Source organism: Gavia stellata, chromosome 2 (assembly GCF_030936135.1).
Source record: "Gavia stellata isolate bGavSte3 chromosome 2, bGavSte3.hap2, whole genome shotgun sequence".
Classification (NCBI taxonomy): Eukaryota; Metazoa; Chordata; class Aves; order Gaviiformes; family Gaviidae; genus Gavia; species Gavia stellata.
In genome coordinates, this window is record NC_082595.1 from 44,326,394 (window position 1) to 44,344,198 (window position 17,805).

At 39.0% G+C, this 17,805-nt stretch overlaps 1 protein-coding gene and 1 long non-coding RNA gene across 3 annotated transcripts in view; one reads left to right on the forward strand and one right to left on the reverse strand.

The window, feature by feature from the left end:
• Positions 1 to 17,805, forward strand: part of ARID1B (AT-rich interaction domain 1B) — a 338,897-nt gene that overhangs the window by 16,444 nt on the left and 304,648 nt on the right. For both annotated transcript variants that reach the window (XM_059829656.1, XM_059829664.1), the window contains one exon: positions 15,739 to 15,933. In XM_059829656.1, coding sequence (XP_059685639.1) covers positions 15,739 to 15,933 — 195 coding nt within the window. The remainder of the gene's footprint in view (positions 1 to 15,738; positions 15,934 to 17,805) is intronic.
• Positions 1,278 to 7,435, reverse strand: LOC132319269 (uncharacterized). The gene is made up of 3 exons (XR_009484487.1): positions 7,352 to 7,435; positions 5,720 to 5,850; positions 1,278 to 1,600 (listed from the first exon to the last, which is right to left on the reverse strand). It is a non-coding gene; the product is annotated as an uncharacterized LOC132319269 (long non-coding RNA).

A 17,805-nucleotide genomic window follows, 5' to 3' on the forward strand; every position in this document is an offset into this window, starting at 1 on the left:
ATAGTTTGTATGTCTTTTATGGTTCTCTTTTATAGTTTGAAGTTCAACTAGTGGCATGGTTTTTAGATGTACTTTCCCCCCCTCAGTGTGTATGAGGGGAGGAGGAGGAAGCATGGCTTCCTCAAGGTTGACAGAAATGTTTTAACTTTTATAGCAAATGAGGTGAGAATGAAATTGTCAGAAGGGTAGAGACTAGATTATTGAAGCACTTGACTGTTTAAAGTAGCTGGGGATGTACTATAAAAGGTGCGAGTCTAACAGTCAAATGTGTAAACAGCACCTTATTCTTTCCTTGTACCTGATTTCTCACCACTGTGCTTTATATGATGAGAGCCTAAATCAGTGTGGGAGATACCGCAGCTCTTCTCAAAGTGTTGGTTTATGATGTCTCCACCAGAAGAACAATCTATTACCGTATAGTATAGCAGGGAGAAAAGCATTTGCAAGGAAGATTAATTGAAGTAATTCATCATTTTAAAATGAAGAAGGTTCATCAAACAAAAATAAAAGCTAAGTATTTTATGCGCCTCTATTGGAATTTGATAACCGTTTGTTTTGCTAGAAAATGTATGTGGACTGGGCACCTAGTGCTTGTCTACACAAGGAAATTTAACGGTACAACTATGTGCTATAATTATATGCTATAATTATACCAACAGAACTCCCTATGGAGACACTCTTATACCAGAATAAGAGTTTTCGTGGTTTATGTTATTCTGCTTCCAAAGCACGTAAGCTTAAGTGGGAAAGGGTGCTCTTATACTGGAATAAGTTTCCACACTGAGCTAGGTATATTGGTATAATTATGCATTTTTTTTTCCTTCAGTGTAGACAAGTCCCTAGTGCCTTTTCAGCTTTGAACTTTAGTTAAGAATTTCTTGGTTGTGATAAGTGTCTGCGCATTTTCATAGTATATTTTTATAATGGGACTTGGGTATTTAAACCAATTACTTAGGCCAATTAACAGCTTCCTGGGTTGTGGATAACAATAGGATATAAAAAGGGATCAAAATTCATGTTTCTAGCTGCTTGGATATAGCTACATTATTTTTTTTCCCCCCTCTGTGGTTTTACAAGTACGCAGTGTACAACGCAACAGGTGGAATAGTCTGTGGCTGTCTAATGAATTCTGTGTAGGACACTTTTTGTCTCCTGTTTCTCATTATTCCTCGAGTTTTGTTGTGCTGTGGCTCTAATTGCATGCATCTCTGTGGATCACAGGAAGAAGCTTCCTTGATGAAGTTGAAAAAAATGCTTCCAAAAATGTTAATTGTTTGGAGAATTGCTGAAATTTATTGATCTTCACATGAGACAGGACCATAATTGACTTGCTAGGCAGAAGTTGTACAAGGAGCAACTGAAATTGGACGCAGAGGGAGGGGAGGGTACAGGTGCTCTTCTGGTATGTGATGCAGTCAGAGGATGATGTTGCGTAGAAGGTATGTTTGGTAGGGGCCATCTCTCTTTCCTGATTCAGTCAGAAGTGGGTAGCTAGAGAGGGGAATTTATGTGGACGGTGCTTTGATGTCGGCCATCTTCTCTGGTTCTCTTCTGCCCATATCTCCTTTGCTGCTTAGAATACAGCACGTCTCATCCTTACCTTTGCACCACCCCAAAAATAGGAACATGTAAACATTTCTTTATAGTATTTTAGCAATTTCTGCAAATACCAACATAAATTCCTTAGAAACAGTTTTTATTACGTATCTTTTTTACTTCCTACGAAATGGCTGGTTTGAAAACATACCTTTTTTTGTCCTCTTAATTTTCGTTTACCAATATTTCTAGTGTGTTTGTAGTGTTATAATGTCCATGTTGTCTCATTGTGCCAGAAATTGAGGATTATGACTTCAAATGAAAAGCAAATTGCAAAAACAGGAAAAGTCTTAAAATAGAGATGATGTCATAACCTCCAAATCATGGAAGAGCAAGGCTGGAAGGGACATCAAGAGGTCATTTGATCCATCCCTCTGCTCTGAGGCAGAGTAAGACAGAACTAAACCATTCATGACAGATGTTGCTCTGTCCTATAGTAGTAACGGACTGAGCAAAACCAAATTATTTATACATACGCTTCCCCACACCCCCCAAGCTTTGTGCAAGCTGAACTTGACATAGAATTGGTGTGAGAGGATATGTGGATTCATACGGGATTATCTCAAGTATCTGAGTTGTTGTTTCTTGTTTTTTTTTTAAACTTAATGCTTTCTGTCAAAATAGTCTAATGATGTTTCTTAGTTTTGAGTGTAATGCCTATTTCTAATTTTAACTGGTAGTCTGTTTTTGAGGTGTATTTTGTCCTGAACGGATGCTTTTTCTGTGTTAGCTTTGTAACCAGTGTATCATCTTCTTGGGCATTGAGCAATTTAGTTTAAAAATGTGTAGCATTTCCTTTTCATCCTTGATGGTATTTCTGGTGTACAATCAGTTTCAGTCTTCCTTTTTTTATTCAATTTCTTTTTCTGTGTGAAAGAGCTGAGCAAAAAAACCTAGGGGTAGGAGTGTAAAAGGAGAAGGGGAAGAAGGGGAAGAATGTATTGAAGAAATCATAGTACTTGGCAGAAGAGCTGGGTTTAGCTGAAATGCCAGGTTAGATATGAAGTGAATAATGTGGCTTTAAGAAAAGATCTTTTTTCTTTGAAGAATGAATAGAATGTGCATTTCAGAATTTTACACATGGTGTCTGCAGCTCTTTAATCCTAAATTGAAATTTGCAAATGAGTGTCAGATGAATAACATCTTTCTAAATTGAACAATACCTAAAATTGGAATTGCAGATACCCTGTTGCTAAAATGAGTCTTTGGGCTTGTTTGCTCTATTTTGCCTTTTAGTTATATCAGCTGAGAAACATCTGTCTTTGCTGTTAAATGACCTCTTCTGACTAGGCCAACTGATTTTGACAGAATGAACTGTCTTCAGCCCTCATCAGCTGCAGGAAGAGACTGCTGTAAGTGGCATCCTTGGAGAAAGAAGGAAGATGAGATGTAAATATACTCAAATTGCTGTTGCCCTCAGAAATAGCTTACTCAGATGTACAGGAAAGATTCTCTATACCTGTACTGCTTCAGTGTTTATGAAGGCAGTCATTTCCTTCTCTTTCTTCCCATTTAATCTGATTGTTAATTTTAATTTTGATCTAGATTTGGTAATTTTAGGAAGCTGGGAATACTGTATTTTGGGTTGTGCCCAAAGGGGGCTCATTAATCCTGAATATCCTCTCTAACAAATAACGGGGTTCCTTTGAACTGCTTTTAGGAAAGCTATGTTGATGTTTTCATGTGATGGCTGATGTGGGCTCTCTTAAGGACTGGGAAATAAGAGGTGGGCATAGAAGTGGAAAGAAGCCAAGAGTTTTCAGGCAGACAGAATTTGAAAAGAATGGTTTCTGCTGTGGGAGAGGGGAGGAAATTCTATGAATATGGTATAGTCAGGTTTGCTGTTAACTGATGTTTTTTGGATGAGAAATACTGAAGAAGTGGATCAGCTTTCCTGCTTTCATATTTCTCAGACCAGATATGTCTCACATGTTGATTTTTAATTTAATCTTAAATGGTGTGATATTAAAAGAAAATTATGATCGTATATTGAAAACATATGCCTTCTTTGTGTAGAAACTGAAGGTTCTGGATAATAGCTATACTAAAACCATGCACTTAATTCTGAACATCCAGGATAATTTATTGCAGAGGTGTTCATACCTGTGATTAATCCTAGGTCCCTACTTCTGCATTTACCTATGTGCATTTGTTACATGCATGTGTTTCTTTGTGCTGAGATGCTCCAGGATGTTTCATACCGTGTCGGTGTTTGTGGAAGAACTTGTCCCTTTTGGAGTGACTGTGAAAAGAGCAGTGAAGACTTAGCAGTGAAGGCTTAGCAACTTTTGCCTGTTTTGAGGGAGAAGTAGGTGAAGGCACTAGGGTTAAACCAGAATTTGACCTGGTTTAAACCCAGGTCAGAATTTTTTCCTGAGTAAGCCATACGGAACTTTGTATTAGTATCCAGATATGTTTTTGGAGGTCTATTTTCTAGTGTTCTTTGGGAGTCATTCCCAAATCTCTGCAAATTTTTTAAGTTTGTTTAAAACCTGTGAGTATTAGAGCTGATAATATCTTTAAATCAGCAGAGTTTTTAATTTTTTTGCTACCATTATTTATTTTGCTTACAAAATATGTCTGTATAAATAATTATATGTTGATCTAAAGAGGTTTTTTTTTTTCTTGTAAAAATTAAAGTTTAAAGCTGAACAGATCCCTTAATACTTTGGGGTTTTTGACTTGCTGTGTGTGTCTCTTAGTATGGCTGCTCCATGTTAAGTACACTAATAGTTCTGTTTGGAATTGCCCTGTTGCAGGTTATTCTTGCCACCACCTCCTTCAAAGGGAAATTTACAACTTCTGTAATACTTGTCCTTTTAATTCTAAAATCCACATGAAGCATAATCCCAAGAGTGTTGTTTTGCTGTTGCAATGTAATCTTTTTCAGATGATACATGATTTAGTTGGAAACAAATTAGCAGCTATGCATGCCTAAAGAAAGCAATTTAATAAACAAGATTTTTGTAAGACCTAATCAGAATTGTAAAATGATACTTGGGAATCAGTTACATTATACAGAAGAGCTGCTGTGAATGTAAGCATGTGTGTGAATTCATGGTTTCCAATCACATTGTTCTCTCAAGTAATACAGGGGCTTTGACCTTCAGTCTACTGTTTCTTCTATTTTATTACTTAACTATTAAATGTTTTCAATCAATAATGAAAATTTCCCACATAACTGTAACTTGTTATAGTGATTGATTTAAATTAAAAAAAAAAAAAAGTTAAAATTCAGTTAAAATTTTAACTACCGAAGATGGCTATTTTCTAAGGCTTTAAATCGCCTGCTGCTGGTGAATTTTTGTTTGTTTTGCTCCTGACAGTGCCTGTGTTGATAAGGAAGATCATTAAAAATGCAAAATAATCGCAGGCACGTACTCGCCAAAATTCTGTTGCTCCAGCTCCATAATACAGGTGTCTAGCCCCAGATTCATTATCTGTATCTAGTTGACCCTTGGACTGAGCTGACGCTGCTGATACATCTCTAACTGGGACAGTGGATTTTTATGATGTTCAACCAACATGATACAGAGACTGTTATGGAATGATGGTAAAAAAAAAAGATGGACCGGTTAGTTTCCAGGTAACTATTAATGTTTTGCACTATTTACAACCAAGATTTTTAAGCTTCTACAAGAAACAGTTTTAACACAGAAAATATGTTACAAGAGAAGTAATTTCTTGGCAGTTGAAGAAGTGACAGGGCTTCTGTTATAGAATGAGTTTGCCTTCCAATTATCCTGATCCTAAATATATCCTTTAGGAATTTTGCATATATTGGCTCTAGCTAGGGGCTTTCCCCTGTTTTCTTATTTAATTAAGACCATTTATTACATAGTAAAAAAAACAAAAAAATGTTAGTGTTTTCTAGAGTATCCACTAGATTCTAGTGTTATCTGGACTCTGATTTATTCTGGACTTGCATTCTGGTGAGATCCATTACAAATGCCATCAGTAGGTATAATTCAGTTTTTGAAGAGTTGTCATTTGCTTTTTTTGTAATAGTGTAATCTCAGAGCATGGCCTAGAAATTTTAAATATGTTTCATTCAGGAGTCCGTGATGACATCTAGTGCATAAGGTTGAATCTGAGAAGTTGAGGGGCTTATTTTTGGACTTACCTTAGAAGTAGGTCAGTTTCTCAAAGGTGTTAATACTGTTCCAAGTGATCTAGCAGAAACTTAAGGCATGGGTTTTTTTGTTTTTAAAAAAAGATGTTTCCAGACACCTTTTTCCTTTGGAAAGTACGTTTCTGAAAGTTTAGAATACGTTGTTAGAGCCTACGATGCGATTTTCTCCTTTTTAAAACCTTCTAGAGTTTTTTTCTCCCTTAGCCTGCCTGTTTCTGACTCCTAGTCCAGTTTCTTTTTGATAACTGGCATCCGTCTCCCCAAAGTCTTCACGTCTTATTCCTTGTTAAGAGTGCATATAATACTTGTTATTATGAGAGTGAAAACGCAGTCACAGAAAGGTGAAGTGTTGTGTTCATGTTTGCATAGCAGGTCAGCTGCTGAGCCAGGAATAGAAGCCCTGTCTTATGACTCCGTGCCCTAACCGCTGGCCTGCACTGCTTCTCCAGAGCACTGGACTCTTCCAAGAATGTAGTAGCGATGGGGTATAGAAGTAGCTACAGCAAGTATAGGAGCTTTGCTTTCAACTCTGGCAGGGCTTCGAGGCTTATACATAGCTTAAAATACTGGAGGAGAAAAAAAGCTTTCTAAAGGAGCTCCTATAGATAAGCTCTATAAAGTTATGGCTTGCTTTACTCTGTTTAACAAAAAAAAAAAACCAACAACAATCTAGTTGAAAATAGCTTTCCAGAAGGTGTGGATGTGGAGAAAAAAAAAGTTGTAAGTGTTTGAAAGTCAAACTCTGCTCTGCAAATAACCTTAAAAGTGGCCTGTGATTAAATCTTTTGTATATTCAACAACAAACTCATTTTATGCAACCACAACTATGATAAAATTGAATTAAATGGACCTGCCTCTAAGAAAAGAGACTGAATAGCTGAGTAGTGCATTATTCAGTGAATGGAAAATGGGGAGGCTGGCTGAAACGGCTGCGAAATGGTTTTAACATTCTGTTGGGCTAAAGAGTAATTCTGTGAAATCACTGTATTTGTTTCCCCCCTACCTCCCCGCCCTCAATTTTTAAATAGCAGTGCTCTTCATGCTGTCAGAATTCAGTGTTGTGACACCCCTACTCAAAAGTTATGACAGCAGTATAATGACAGCTACTGCCTCTTGAGAATCAATCAGGCAATTAATTTTGTAAATGAAATGCTGATTATACAAAGCTTCACATAAGAGGCCCAGTGATTAAAATCAATTTAACAAATTGTTTCAGGTGGGACTTGATTAATAATTTGCTATAAATGCTGAGGATATATGACCAGCATACCTTTTTGTGTGTGTGTTAATATAGAACTATATATAACCCTTGGAGTGGAAAAAATCTGCAGCTAACTATATGTACTTCTGGCCTGTGACCTAGTTGTGATTGGTTATACCTTTTTGTGGGTACACTGTTTGCCCTAGTGTCCATAATGTCACTTTCTCAGCTATTTCTCTCCAGCAATTAAATACATTTAACCTTTAATTTTATTTTTGCTAATAATGCCAAGTAACTGAGAAAGTGTATTCAAATCTACTTGAATATTTATTAGGTTTAGGAATATTTTTCTTTAAAATTTGAAGTGGATGTGGGATTTCTTTCATTTCCCCCCACCCCCCCTCCGCCCTTCTGTCACTTACTGTTTTTCAGGACCTTCTGCATTTTCCCCTCCTGCTCCAGTACTTCCCTGCAGGAAGCCTTCCTGCAGAACTCCCCTCATTCCATTCGAGGCTGCTCTCTGCTACTTGCCTGATGGACACTATTTTTAGTACATCCTTTTCTGTCCGTCTAACCCTGTGTTTGTGTAAGAGCTGTACAAAGTAGGTAAGGGAATTTTTTTTGAGTTCCAGATGGCAGCTGTGCACAGTGAGTTGAAGGTGTTTACTTGTCTAGGAAGCAGAGAACCTCATTGCCAGACAAAATAGAAGTAACTGGTATTCTGGGTGGGACTGTTCTTTTTTTAACTTACAGTTTTCTGGGTTTATGAATGGATTTTCTCTTCCTTGTTCAGCCATAGCGTTGGCTACTGAGGGCTGTGGACATCCTGTGGTGCACCTAGCCTGACAACTTTAAGATACTGTTTTCCCTCGCTATCTGCCTTGCTCTCCTGCCGCGGGTTACTATTTCTGTAGCAGAAATGGCAGAGGTAGAACTGTGCCCGTGTCTCACGTGCTCCAGTGCCAAAGCTGTTGTATTGGTGCAAAACAACCCTACACTGACAGTTGTAAGTTCAGATGCTGGACTGTGGACGAAAGTAGGTAAAGCATGGTCATGATCTGGCAGCAAGTAGGAAAAGCAGCTGGAATCAATGACTTATTATATGATTGCGTATAGGTTTGGCAGATGATGTCTGTAAGAATCCCTGAATTCTGCCACACTAGAAATTACCGCTAACTTTCTGGGGAGCACTTTTGCTAGGAGACTAGAGCTTCTGCATGCCTAAGGGGGGGTGTCTCCTCTGTACAGAGCATCCAAGTTGGAGAAAACAAAAACGAAGACAAGAAGTTAATTCCCCAGTCATCCTGGAAGAGGTTTGGAATTAGGAAAGTGGGTTACAGAAGGCGGCTGAGGGTTTGAACGGGGATGGATGACACACCTTCAATTGACTTCAGAGCAATTGGGGTATTACCTGTATGTCAGTAGTTGGCAGTAACAAAGGCAATTTGAAGGGCAACAGTTCTGAGCTGTATAGCCATGTGAACTTGTCAGAGACATAGGATTATTTTGGCCATCAGGTGTGATAAATGGGTATAATTGCTTTCTGATGTTGTCTTAACCTTTGTGTGCACTCATAGTGGCAACATGAAGTTAGTTGTGTAGCTTGTTAAAAACAGGTTTCTTTTCTTTGCTGTGTTTATTGTGATTTGTTCTTTCAGTAGTCATTTAGGTTTATCTATTTACAAAATAGAACTAGAGAGTGTCTGAATCTCTGACCTTCCTTCCAGTTTTCAGGTTGTGTTAAAGAGGACCCAGAAGAAAACCAGAAGACAGGCATATAAATGTCCTTTCCCCCCACCCCCCAGAGACACTTGCTTGTATAATTATTTGTAAATATGCTAGTGGAGAAGTAGTTGATTTTTGATTTTGCATAGCTTTGACTTTCTCTCCTTCCCCTTTTTAATTATGTACTTTGTTTTGAGTGGGAAATTGTCTTTCCAGTGTCTCCCTGAAGCTGAAATCAGACAGTATGCAGAGCCTTTAAGACAAGGAAAGTTGATATTGTCGTTAGATCTCTGCTAGTATCTGCTTCTTCATCCACTGGATTTTCCTTCCTCATAGGCTTAGGTTGAACTTAGCTCTGGTTTTGCTTATTTCTTGTTGTATTTGTGCAACTGACTTTTTTTTTTTTTAAAGTGCTAGTAAAGCACAGACAGCAGACTTCCTATTTCAAAAAAATAGGAAGGATGTTTGCCAGTCACCTTTCAGATTTTAATATTAATGTAAGTCAGATTCTAATGCTGTACATTAATAGTTTTTTAATAGTTGTTTGCATCTTTCTTAAATGGATATTTAAAACACACGTAACAAGAGTTGTGTTTTGATACTCATGCTTTTGTCGTGTAAAAACGTTGGCTGAGGAGTCCTTGTACATGTTCATACAAATGATGGCATTATCTACGAATGGATTATCTTTCCCCAGTTGTGTCCTCATGCCAGCTGTGTTATTGTATTATAGTGAATACTTGTGATTATCTCTAGCGATAAATTTGTAACTTGGTGCCTGACCTAGAGCTGAGAGCTCCATGCCCATCTTTCTTGGAATGTCGGTAGCTGATTGTCAGCTGTCTTTTATTATGAGGTTTCAAGGCTTTGGTATTAATAGAGGCGCTTTTTTTTTTTAATACGGAGACAGAAGCTTTGGCTGCAGATCAATGAATAAACAAAGAGTTATTGTATTCAGTAGCTCTAGGAATTTGAGGGCAAGCCTACTTGAGAGTGTTGACTTCATGTTGTTTTGTTATAGGCACAAATGATGTAGCATTAGTTGTTGGGATGCGCTGTGGCTTATAGTCCCTTTAAATTGCAGCATTTGCTGTTGTCAGCCAAACCAATGCTTCTTTCAGTTTTTTTGTTTAAACAAACAAAAAAGCACACTTTCACTTGAAGAGTAGTTATATCTCATGTGAATACTCTTGTCTTGTAGTGAATTGCTCTGTCTGCTTTGTATAAGAGCTCTATCGTCACATCTGAATCCCACTGTGACCTTTGTAAAGTGTCTCCCACTCCTCCCTGCGTCAAGACTTTAGTGGTGGGGTTCTTTGTGGCATCTTTAAAGGACTAAGTTACATTTTCGGACTGTGACCAGTGTTGCTCATACTCATAAATGCCTTGCAAATAAAGATTTTGGTGTTAGAAGTGAAACATATGTCGATAACTCAGTAGTGTATATATAACGCATATGTAACATCAGTAATGTCCCAAAAGGAAGAGCTGATACATCTTGGTCAGACTGCTGCTTAAGTTGCTCTCGTGTGCACACTGCCTCAGATCTGACTGGAGACAGGATATCTGGGAAGACACTGGTTAAATGATGGGAGAAAATGGTAGTGTTTTTTTCCTCTCACTTTAGAAAAGGTAAAATTGAATCTCCAGGTACTCCAGGATGAGCTGATATATTTGATTGTTTTGGCTAGGAGGAGAGCAGAACTGGTGGTGATACTGAGTTTACAAGTGGGTGTAGAATATTAATTTTTCCACTTCTGCTTATAGCAGGGATGCTGAGTTTATGCATTCTTCTACACAAAATGTTGAAAAAAGGAGCAGGTAACAGAAAAGGGTTGTCAGTTACTACTTGTAGGCAGTGTAGGCTTTTCTGCATCCTACCTTGATGGTTGGGCTGTCAATCTAAAGACCGGGAGTGAAACCTTGGCCCTATTGAAATCATTAGCAAACCTTCCATTGGGTGTTTTAATGCGCTCACAAGGTACATAATAGGCAAGGACTCTTATGAAATGCTCTGTTCTTACAAAGCCTGATAGTACATGTGCATATGAATCTGATACTGACACAAGATAGGCACTGTAATGAAGGGGTTATAAATTATAATATTACTGTGGACCGAAGCAAAGAACAAGACTGAGGTATTTTGAGGAACTGCAGATCTATGCAAAGTTTGAATGAAATGCAGCAAGTTGAAGAGGAGGTGCAGAATCAGAAGCAAAAGGCCAAATCCATTCAGGCTTGCCTGGAAGAATATGGCAGTAAAAATAGCATGAACAAACACTAGCTAAATTCATGAAAAGGTAATGTGTGTATTGGGAGTAAGATAGCACTAGAGAAAAATTGGACCCTTCTGTAAAAGAAGGTAAAGGAAATAAATGGATATTGATGACTTCAATGAAACTAAAGTAAAACTAAAAAAGTAATTAAAACTTTGTAGTACAGCATGTAATAGAATTAAGTAAAGGCATGGAAGATGCCATCATCCATTCATGGTCATACATACCCACTGGGTTTTAAAATGTGATGCAGTTACAGCAATGCTACAATTTTCGATAAGTGTTAGGGAGCAGGTGTGGGGAGGGTTGGTCATTGATCCCTACAACGTGAAGAGGTTGATACTTGTCATAATCATCCTGTCACCCAAAACTTGTCTTTGAAAACTTTTGGAACTGATGTTAAAGAAAATATTTGAACTTAAAGGAACCTTCAGACAAGATTATAATACGTATTTCTCAACTAACAACTCCTTCTGAATAACTTTTCAAAACATTGTGGATGAAAGAAACTCTTGCTATAGAAATGAAACTTTAAAAGAATGCTAAAGCTGAAAACTGCATGTGTTAAAGCTGGAAAAAGGTATAATTAAATTTTTACCTCCACTGTATGGGACACACAGTACTGGGTGAGCAGCTGGTTTTTCTTTCTGTTAAGCGTATGGCTCCAGGTCTTTCTCACCGTATGCTGTTCTGAAGACAGAATTTGTTCGTTTGTTAGAGGGTTTTCTATGGTGTTGATCACGGTCATATTAAATTCTGAAGTCACCTGTCTGGTGAAGAGATGATGTTGTTTTTTAATTTTTACAGTTGGGAAACTGAGGCGTTGCTGTAGGAAATTTGAGTGGCCTGTTTATGATGGCTGTAGGTTAAATTTTCTGGAACATGCAGCTTCTGAAAAGACCTTCAAAGCACATGTCTCATCAAATCCAAAAGTAGGTGCAGTTGGACATACACAGCATTTTCTGCAATTTAAATCCCATGATTTCAAGTCAGGAAATGAGGGATGCATTAAATTGAATTTTGAAAATTTTTTGGTTTAGTGAAAAACTGTGGCAGATGCAGAGGTAGACTCCAGTTCTGCCCGAGCAGCATACAGCTACCTTAATGGTAAGACCATCTTCTGCTTCGTTCACTACCCATACGGTAAGTGAAGCATTCGGTCCTATAGCACCAACAGCGCCCTTCGCTGCGCTGCTGTCGACTGATGCCTAGAGCAGGCCATCCACTGCCTGTGAGGACAAAAGTGTGTGTTTTTAAAGATTGATACAGTTATATCTGTGAGGGAGATGCGTTTAATGTTGCAAGGGCAAACTTAATTCCAACAGCTCTTAACTTCTGCGGTGGTAATGTTTCTTAAACCTGGGGAAGAGCTAGCTATTTGGTTTTGTCTTGCCTTGCAGAAATACGTTGACAGCCACTGAGTCACTGGTGGGTGTCTTCACCTTTAGCTGCGCTGCACAGACCATTGGGATCTAATCTGAAGGGAGTCAGGAATAGCAGTGGCGAGTTGCCACCCTCTGTAGGGACTGGCTAGTGCATTGGATGAGATGTGCTTCCTCACTGGCTCTGTCTTCTCCAGTCCTAAAGATGATCAGAGTACTCTTCTGTACTGCTTGTTCTTTCCCTGAGACATTGGAGGGAGGAGGGAACAGGCGGCATGACAGCTAGGGGAGGTCTCGCTGGGTTGCCTGGGGATATTTACTGCGCTCGCTCGGTCTAGCCCTCTCATATGCAGTACCTCCAGTCCTTGATCCTGATGCCTCAACCACGGTGTCCACCGTAAGTTCTGAGTATGCCCAGGCCCCTTGTTACCCATACCCTGTGACCACAGCCCCCCTCGGTTTCAGCTTTGTGTGGGTCACCTGCAGCCTGGAGTTGCAGCAATATCTCAAGCTCTTTATCCCTCCACCTTTGTGAAGTGGAGGGATGTCACCTGAGGGAAAGAGGAGCAGCTCTCCTGGAGAGGACAAGGAGAAGCGAAGAGGCTGGTGAGAAGAAGGGAAGGAGGGATGAAGTGGCAGCGAGGCTCGCTCTCCTCGCACACACACACAAAGCCCTCCACCACTTGGAGGTCACTAGTCCAGAAGACAGAGACTCTTCAGCCTGTATCCATGTCACCTCCTGACCTTGTTTCCTCCTCTTCCCTTCAACTCTTCCTGCCTCACTTCTGTCTCTGCTGCTTTTTTTAACCCATTGTCCCTCTTTCTTCGTCTGGCAAATTCGAGGCTGTGTCTGTACACCTTTGATGAAGTCTCAGTGTGCCGCTCCCGTGCTCCCATTTCACCCTCCCGCGCTCCTCGGGATCTGGTGACATTCAGGTGCTCTCTCAACAGGGGTGCACGCCTTGCCTTTCCCAAACGTCCAATGTCACCCTGGCAAATTAAAATGCTCTGCCCCAAAGCATGGTATTCAAGAGGTATTTTTAAGCGTTTTATGTAAGGACATAAACGATGTATTTTTCTGTGACCTCATTCTAAGACATAGCTGAACTGTTTCTGCTGAATTTTCCAGAGAATTTCAGCCTCAGGCATACATATGGCCTGGAAAATTTCAGCCTAAATGCTTGAAGTTTGGCAAAGTTTATGTGCACCTGAACATAGTCTTAATAATGGGAAGTATCAGACTGTTTTAGCTGTGTAGCTATCTGCATTGTTTATAATTATATTTAAGTATTGGATGTGGAACAGAAAATAGTACACTCGAAATCAATTACAATTGAATTTGAGTAAATGTTGTTATTGGAGTTGAGACCTGGAAATAATACCCTGAAACAGAAGATGGTGGCGGTGAACAGTGCTGTTGGGCTTCATGAGAATCTTGTGAAGGAAACTCAAGACTTGCTTTGAACAAGGGTTTATATTTGAGAAGATTAACATGACAGGCGATGCACAGAATGAACATTAAAACACAGAAATAAACATAGATAAAGTATCTTGGTCTATAGGAGGAAATTTAAGTTGTCCCCTGGGACCCTGTAAGAAGGAATCTCTAGTTCATCTGCTGAACCTTGGTGTTTATGTTGGTTTTAGTTAAAAGTGTGGTGAGAGAGCATGATGGCCTAAAAAAAAAATAAAAAAATAGGCGAGTGTTGTTATGGGTCAGGTGGCCTGAAGTGGTTAGGGAACCATTGATTTTGAAAAGTATGAAATATAAATAGTAAATTACCCAGGGACATTTAGTGGTGAAAAATAGAAACTTCTAATCTGGCCACAAAGAAGCCAAATAATAAAGGGAAATTTGCTGAGTAATACTCACCCAAAATTAGAAGTGAATGTGCAATTTGCTATGGTGGCAAAAAAGGGCAGTCCTCTTCTGAAGCGAATGGAGGCGTTGTGTGAGGAGGAGGAGGTTATCGTTTCCACCTCCTGAGGTGTAGTGTGTCCACGTTCGGAATACTTTATTTGGCTTTGGTGACGCTCCCGGCAAATCGGTGTTGGTAAGGGTGGGGAGAACCAGTGAAAACAGTGAGAAGGTTTGAGTTATTTACTTGCAGGAAGGAAATAGTAAGAACAACATATAGTAAGTAGTTCATTAAGCAGTGACTTCTTTGGAGAGCACACACCTTGTGTGTATAGGGGGAAAAAAGCTATAGTGTGTCGGTAGTACAAACAGCAATAATGAGAAGAAATGAGAGGTGTGTGTTATTTATTGTCGTAACTGTTACATCAGAATATAATAGCCAAAAAGGACTTGTAGAAGCCTGTTACATAGGAGGCTTTAAAATGAAACTGATCAACAGTACACTGTAGGAAAACATGTACAAAATGTGCTGCGGGAAGGAATCCTGCTCCTGGCAGGAGGGTGGGCTGGCTGGCTGAATTAATAGGTCTTTTTCCCTGGGAGGAGGAGGGGGGAGGACATGTCTCTTTCATGAAGACGAGATTGTGGTAGGCTTTTAAAAACCTTTTTTCCCCCCCCTTTCTTCCGTGAATATAACCGGCACTCAGGAATTAAAAAACGGATGTCATACTAACAATACAGTGCTGCGCTTGACAAATTATGATATTTTTTCTGGTTCAGTTAGTCCTCAGTAATAAAACATGAGAGTAATACCACACAATGGTTGACACCCGTCCTGAAACTGTTACGGTGCTTGGTAAGTGCTGCCAAAAAGTCTAAAAATAAAACTTCCCTCCCTTGCCTCCCCTCCCCCTCCATCAGTGACTGCAGTTCGGATTTTCTGAGGTCTGTTAAGGAGGCAAATAAACTTTCATGTAGAATGTGGGTTATGACTTGCCTTATGATCTGGAAACTTATTAGTGCACACGATAGCAATATGAAAGCGCTGAAATACAGTGTTCTGTATGCATTGCACTTCTTGGAAACTTTCTTTTCTTTTCACTTTCCCCTTTTTTCAAGGTAAGAGAACAGACGTTTTCTCAAGGTTAAATGTCTTGCCCACTACTTGTGTCTCTCTTGATAGACACGGTTTTATTTATGCTGACACATTAAAGTCAGTGATGCTAATCAGTTTACAACAGTATGCTTAATTATTTCTTAAGCTGAAATTTATTGGGCAGTTATCATACCTGCTTTTTCTGTAGCTAAGAGACAACCTTAAGTTTGAGTGCAAAATTATTACTATTATTTTTAAAATGCAATGGAAGTCCCTAACTCACCATTCAAAACCTCACCTAATTAATATGAGAACCAGAGTATGGCACTTTGCTTGTTTGTATGTCAGGTCAATATTTGACATATAAAGCATTGAGAAAACGTGTGTATAGTTTGCCCGCAGTAAGCATGACTATTCTGACCTTTTTCTTTCTGTATCTTACAGTATTTTTTTTGCTTGTGTTTAACAACAGGGCAGTCCAATGGATCCAATGGTCATGAAGAGACCTCAGTTGTACGGCATGGGCAATAACCCTCACTCTCAGACGCAGCAGAGCAGCCCCTACCCCGGGCAGTCCTACGGCCCTCCCGGCCCCCAGCGCTATCCCGTGGGAATGCAGGGCCGAGCCCCAGCAGCCATGGGAGGAATGCAGTATCCACAGCAACAGGTTTGTGGAGGATTTTTCTGTGTTGCTTTGGTTTCCCTCCTCCCCTTCTCTTCCCTTCTGACCCTCTGGTAATACAGAGGGTGCAAGAAAAAAAAAGTAATTCAGAAATAAGTATTTTGCGTGCAGAAGAAGGGTGAAGGACTGTTTTAAAAGTAAATATATTATCCTGACAGTATGAATGTTTTCTGAAACCCCATATAGTCAGAAAAAAGTTTTACTATGTTGCTGGTACTTTGTTTTTGGAGTGAGAAGTATGTCAAACTCCATCAGTTTTTTTTTTCAAGTTGATATCATTTAGCCTGGGGGGTGTGTGTGTGTGTATTTTTTTTTTTTTTTTTTAAATTCTCTTTATCTTCTGGCTTAGATACATTTCAATGTCAGATGAAAATGTAGAGCTGACATCAGTGCAGCAAGACTAGTGTTGTCCGGGGCATACAAGTGTTACATATTTACATCAGGTGTTTGTTGTTGTGGTGGGTTGTTGTGGTTTTTTTTCTCTCCTTCTTTTGGTAGGAGCCTGTAGCTTTTCCTATTTTTTTTCCCTTTACCAGCTCTTTAAAGTCAGGATATCTTTTTTGATATCAGAAGACACAGAAATGTAAGAATCTCCTTTTATCTACTTGGATTTCACTGTTGATGGTGACCTCTTCTGCCTTTTTCCTACCCTTTTAAAGAAGACCAATTCCAATGTTCGTACCATATACTAAGGAAGATACAGTAGTTTTCTAGAGGAGGGATAAACCAAGGTTATCAAGAAGTTTCATTTTACTGATTTTTTTTTTTTTAAATTAGGAATGTGAGTGTAGGCAGTGGGAGCTTTATACTTTGTTGTAAGCACAACAGAGTAATAACTTGATCATTAACAGGAAAGAACATTCATTTTGTGTAACTGACTAGTTGTAGATTAGCTTTTTTATGTCATTTATTGTTAAATAGAGCAGATAGGTGCCTGGCTAATTCTTGTTATCACCCATCCACCAGGACAAGATGTTAATCAAGTGGTTAATGAAATAACAGTTTCAAATATAGGAGTTGGGTGAATAGTACCGTTATCAACAGTCTTCATTTTTATTCTTTTTTGTTGTTAAATAGATACTTACTTGTAGGGAAGAGACTGTTTAGTTTAGAAATGTCATACAATATATTTGGTTGCTAGCTTCAAGACAGCAAAGCATTCTGTCAGTTGCAAAAGGAGGAGAAATTGAAAAAAGCAGGCTTTATTTTTCTCTGTGTGGCTGTAGCCAAAATGAAGTTATTAAAACATATTTTTAATTTTAAAATGAGTTATTCTGTGTTATGTGGAGATGAGTGTTGAATTTTCACTTCATTTGCTAATTGCTTGATAATTGTAAATTACCCGTCAGCAGGCAATGACCTGGCACAGCGATTGGCTGCCGGCCCTATCCGTCTTCTCACAGCATTAATATAATTGGCTGAGCAGCAGCACAGTTCTGAGCACTAATGCTCTTTGGGGAAAAAGCGAGAGGATAATTATGACATTGAATTTTTATTGAACGGACATCACCACCTAGGCATGATTTTGTTTTGGACAGCCTCCAAAGCTTCGTGTGTTTGGTTTGTGAACCTCTAATGATCTGAATCCAGTTCTTTTCATATTGCTCATATATTACCACCTTTCTACAAAGGATTAAAATGCAGGAATGCAGGTTTGTAAATTGAATTGCCAACTTACCAGCTGAGTGGTAAGTTGTCTTTGGCACAGGATGCCACAGTTTGATTCCTGGCTGGATTTTTACTCCTGTGACATGAATATTAAATAAGAAGAGCGAGCTACACTTGTTAAAATTGGCTGTGCAGCATGTACCTACTTCTAGATATAATATATATAAAATAAATAATATTGCCAGAAGT